General features: G+C 41.3%; 1 protein-coding gene across 1 annotated transcript in view; it reads right to left on the bottom strand.

Moving 5' to 3' along the window:
- The window catches only part of LOC107627073, a 20044-nt gene extending 17584 nt beyond the window's left edge, over nucleotides 1-2460 (bottom strand). Inside the window, exons 1-3 of the mRNA XM_016329942.1 lie at nucleotides 2158-2460; nucleotides 1673-2113; nucleotides 1414-1527 (exon numbers count right to left, since the gene is read on the bottom strand). Of these exons, the coding sequence (XP_016185428.1) occupies nucleotides 1414-1527; nucleotides 1673-2113; nucleotides 2158-2460 (858 nt within the window). The remainder of the gene's footprint in view (nucleotides 1-1413; nucleotides 1528-1672; nucleotides 2114-2157) is intronic.

The following is a 4848-nucleotide window of genomic DNA, read 5'->3' as shown; positions in this document are numbered from 1 at the left end:
AAGCAAGTGACAAGGCCCCAAGAGTGGTGATTGGTCGAATGGATTCCGGGGTCCCAGATCTTGCCTTTGCACCCGTCTTTCGGTTGAGCAATATTGTTCCATCCGGGTGGCAAGCAGTCTGAATTCTCACGTAAGTGGCCAAACAACTTCCTGGACCCATTCATTTGAGCTCTATACCAACCTTTGCGTTTAAACTTAAAGCTTCCAACCATGATGAACCTTGCAGGACAATTTTTACCACTAGCCATCTTCCTCTTACTCTTAATGTTACAAAGAGCTCTAAGTTGACCATCCGTCTCCAGTAGCCCATATTCAAGTGGGATTAGAAAGCTAAGGGATATGAATTTTACCCACTTAAATGTTGTGAAGGATGATGGTAACTTAGGGGGAGGCATCTTTAATGGAATTGCAAGCTCCACTCCCTTGTGCTCTTTTCTGATAATTACCACCTCTTTGCAAGCTTCTTCAAATTCAACCTCTTCCTCCTGGTAGCTTTCTTCCAATTCAATCTCCTCTTCATTGCTTTCCAAGGGCATGGGAGGTTGTGCTTCTTCTTCTTGAATCTCCATCTCTTGATCAACCTCTTCCAAGTCTTCAACTGTGATATGCCTTGGAGGTTGTACACCCTCCTCAGCATCAATTTCAAATGTCTTGAAAGGAGTCTCTATGTCTTGACTTTCCCATGGAGGTTCAGCATCTCCTAAGTCTTCAACCACTTCTTCCTCTACAACTATTATGGCTTCCTCCACTTGTTCCAATACAAAGCCATGTTCTTCATTGTCCACCGAAGTTTCTAGTGTCTCCTTCATGCTTTGCTCTTCTTTTGATTCTCCACATGTAGCCATGGGAGTTCCTTGAGTGTTCAGATATTGGGAAGCTATTTTATTCATTATTACTTGCTCCAATTGACGAATGGTTGCATGAAATCGATCCACTGTTTCTTTTAGGCGAACCTCTGCTTCGCGGGTTGCCGGATTTGGACAGGACACATAGAGAAGTGGTGGTGGTTGGGAGTGAGTGGATTGGAATTGGAGTGGTTCTATATATGGTTCATATGGCTCATAAGATGGTTGGTATGGTGGTTGAGGGTTAGGGTCATATGGAAGGGAGAATTTCTTGATAGTTCTGTAACTTCTTCCTGTTGTCAATCATGCTCTTCATTATGATCCTTCTAACTTCCTCAGCTAAGGTCAGGATGGGTCTGCTCCTTTCGTGCTTGATTTTGGCATTGAATGACTCACAAGCGTTGTTGCATATGTTATCCACCTTAGGAACCTCACTGAAATACGCCTTAGTCCATGCATCTTTCGGCCACTTGTCTAGATACTCCCAAGCTTTCTGAGTTATCAACTTAACTCTGTTCATATTTCTATTAAATTTATTAGTGGTCTTGGACCTTGCACATTCTCACACCATATCTTTTAACTCAGTGCTTGACCATTGTTTTGAGAAATTGCGCCACAGATGCCACACGCAGAAGCGATGATGGACCCTTGGAAACACCTCCTGAACGACAGGAATTAAACCCTGCATTGTTAATAAAACACGAAAAGATTATCAGTCAATATTGTCCTCAAAAGATATTAATTAAATTAAAATAGTCCCTCAAAAGATATTCATTAAATCAAATCGATACTCAGAATGCCATAAATCATGTCAATATCATCCTTACCTTCTGCATGTCCGAGATGAAGCACCATTTGTTCTTCTTGTAGTCTCCCAGATCCTTGTGCAGTAGTTCCAGGAACCACTGCCAGTTATCCTTATTTTCCGCACTTACAATAGCATAAGCAATCACAAAGATATGATTGTTAGCATCCTGTCCACATGCTGTAAGGATTTGCCCCCCATGTAATGTCTTCAGAAATGTTCCATCCAGTCCTATCAAAGGTCTACAACCTGCCTTAAACCCCCTCTTACAAGCATCGAGACAGACATAGAATCGTTCAAACAGGGGAGGGCTCTCGGGCATGGGGATGACACCAACTTGAATTGTGGATCCGGGATTGCTAGTCAGTAGTTCATTAGCATAGTCCCACACTAACCCGTACTGTGCTATTTCATCTCCCTCAACGACCTTCTTAGCAGCTTTCAAGGCTCTAGTATACACGTGCTGTTCAAATACACGTTACACTTTCTAACAAACTAGTCATAAACCTCTCGGTGCTTCATAGTGGGATGTTTCCTAAGCTTAGGGACTAATTTATTAAGTGTCCATGTTTGGGTGGCAGCTCTATTCTTCCTCCTCCTAGAACATGTGTGATTATCAACCAGAGTTTTAATTTGCCAAGACCTGTCTAGTTTGTTACATGCACAGTATACAACCCATGGACAATCATCACTCTTATAAACAGCTCTAACTCTAACTTTATCATTCTTGACGAATGAAATATTTCTACCCCACTGAATTGTGTAATCCCTAGTGGCTTGCATAAATTCAGACTTTGACTTAAATACCATACTAACCTCAAATTTCAGTTACCCAAACTTAGTTTTCTCATTAAATTGAGGGTATACTGTTGGTGATTCCTCATCAGACTCCAACTATTTACCAGAATCTTCTTAATGCCATGAGTCAGCATCTGAGTCTCCTTCAAGGTCATCATCATCCTCATCTACATCTGCCAAAAAAAATTAGCACATAAGGTAACCAGACCACAAATGCCAAATAAATTAAGTAACCACTAACCCTAAGGAAGTAAGCATACCAGAATCAGAGCTTTGTTCGTCCTCAGAACCCTCATAGCTAGAGTCATCAGTTTCTATTTCTTTGTCTCTTAATCTTGTCTTAGGAGGCCTATGCTTCTCTCTTACTTCAAATTTGGAGTCCTTTCTTCCACTACTATTCCTGTTGTCAGTCTCAGTATCTTTCTCACTGTTATACAGGTTGTCTCCTACAACTTTAGGAGGCTTATACAATTCATCTTCAGTACTCTCATATGAGTCATGAGAGTCACTGTCTTCTTTCTGGATGGGAACTTCTTTCACATGCCTCCCAAATCTGGTCAGTCTACAGCCACTGCCACCGTCTTTATTCTTATTACTATTCCCTTGTGACTTCTTGGCTGTCTCAGATGGTGTATTGGGTTGAGGTGAAACTGCACTGCCCTGACGGGTGACCTTCTTGGGCTGAGAGTGGGATTTCATGGGCTGTGAAGGAACCTTCATGGGCTGCGTTACGTTGTGGCCTGGCTGGGATTGTGGGCCTTCATAGTGGGCTGAGAATTGGGCCTCTTTGCTGGTTTATTGGGCTGAGAGTTGGGCTTCATAGTTGGCTTGTTGGGCTGAGAGATGGGCTGTGGAATTGACTTAGTGGGCACATGGTTTTGTTTCTTAGACTCAGAGTGTCTAGTGGTGGCCATCTTGCCAGGTTCAGAATGGCTAGTCTTTGCTTGGGAAGACTTCTGTTACTTGCTACTTTCTGCTTCCACATTGCCAACACACCCTCAACCATGTTGTCTACTATACATGGCTGTGAAATACAGTGCTCAAGGTAAATATTTATCACATTTTGGTTTCTCCTACAATCTTTACACATTGCAACCAAATCTGTATCTGTAACTAAGCTTCTCAAACCAGAAAAGAGGGACACTCCAGGAGCTTTCCACTAACAGTTTCCAGCTTCAATGTATCCCAACTCCTTATAGTAGCCCCTCACAAAGAACACATCAAGTGTGTCTCTATCAACACCCATCAAGACTTCGGTGGTGTTGAGTTCATATATCATATCTCCCTCAACAGAGTTTTTAAACATTCCACCATGGTGAAAGACAAAAGTCATGGGAGGACCCTCCATCTATAATAACAGAGACAATAATACCATTATCAGACAAAATAAAACATACCAAAACAAACCCTAACCCCAAAACAAACATGCAACAACCCAGTAGAACCATCACTAAAATGGAAGAACCCTACCTAACAAATCATCACAAATGCGAGTAACAACAAACCATTTCAACCCACTCATATCATACAACAACAGTCATGCAAACTCTTACTCACCCCAAACCCTACCCACCATCAGATGAACCTATGACTCACGCCACTACCAAGACATCAACTCCACATAATAACTCAATAAACAAGAAAAACGATTCATCCTTACCTATAAAAATCGAGATGGTTTCCTCCGCTATCAATGTTACTCCAGGAGACGATCACCTCTGTATTCAGTACCGATACTTCTTCCAGGCTATCGGTCTTCCTACGCTGACGAAGGTTGATAGCCTGCTTCAAGTGTTCGGTAAGGCTTAGGGCATACCTTGACGGAGACGACAAGTTTTGGAGCGAAACAGAGTGAGATGCTTGTTGCTAGAGGGGGTGATGGGTTACAACGTTTTGAATCTCTCCTGGACACCAAACGACGTCGTCTCAGCTCCTAGAGGCCATTGATTCAAAACGGCGTCGTTTTGTTACTGTGCCGCACTTAACGGCACACGTCACCCAACGTTAGCCAGCTCAGCGGACGAATTGACGGAAGGACTAACGTGGTCATGTCCGTCATCTTTCGGGGACGATTTTGATTAACTTTATCATTCGAGGACTCATATGGAGAATAAGGTATCTTTCAGGGACGATTTTGAATATTAACTCTACAAAATTATTAAGTTTGTTATTGTTTCGAATATTAGTGGATAAAAATAATAGTTTATCCAAAATTAAATAACTTACAAAACGTGATTTCAAGTACAGGTTAATTTGTAAATATTTTAGGGCTGATGCAAATCAGGTTTATTATTTTGGTAATTAAATTGAATCTAATTGGATTAATAACTAAACTTAAATTGATAAATGAAAATCACAATTATTAGAAAAAATAAATTATTAGATTGAAATAAAAACCAA

The sequence above is a fragment of the Arachis ipaensis genome, chromosome B02 (assembly GCF_000816755.2).
Source record: "Arachis ipaensis cultivar K30076 chromosome B02, Araip1.1, whole genome shotgun sequence".
Taxonomy (NCBI): domain Eukaryota; kingdom Viridiplantae; phylum Streptophyta; class Magnoliopsida; order Fabales; family Fabaceae; genus Arachis; species Arachis ipaensis.
Note: the sequence above shows the minus strand (reverse complement) of the source record. Positions and strands in the feature narration are given on the sequence as shown.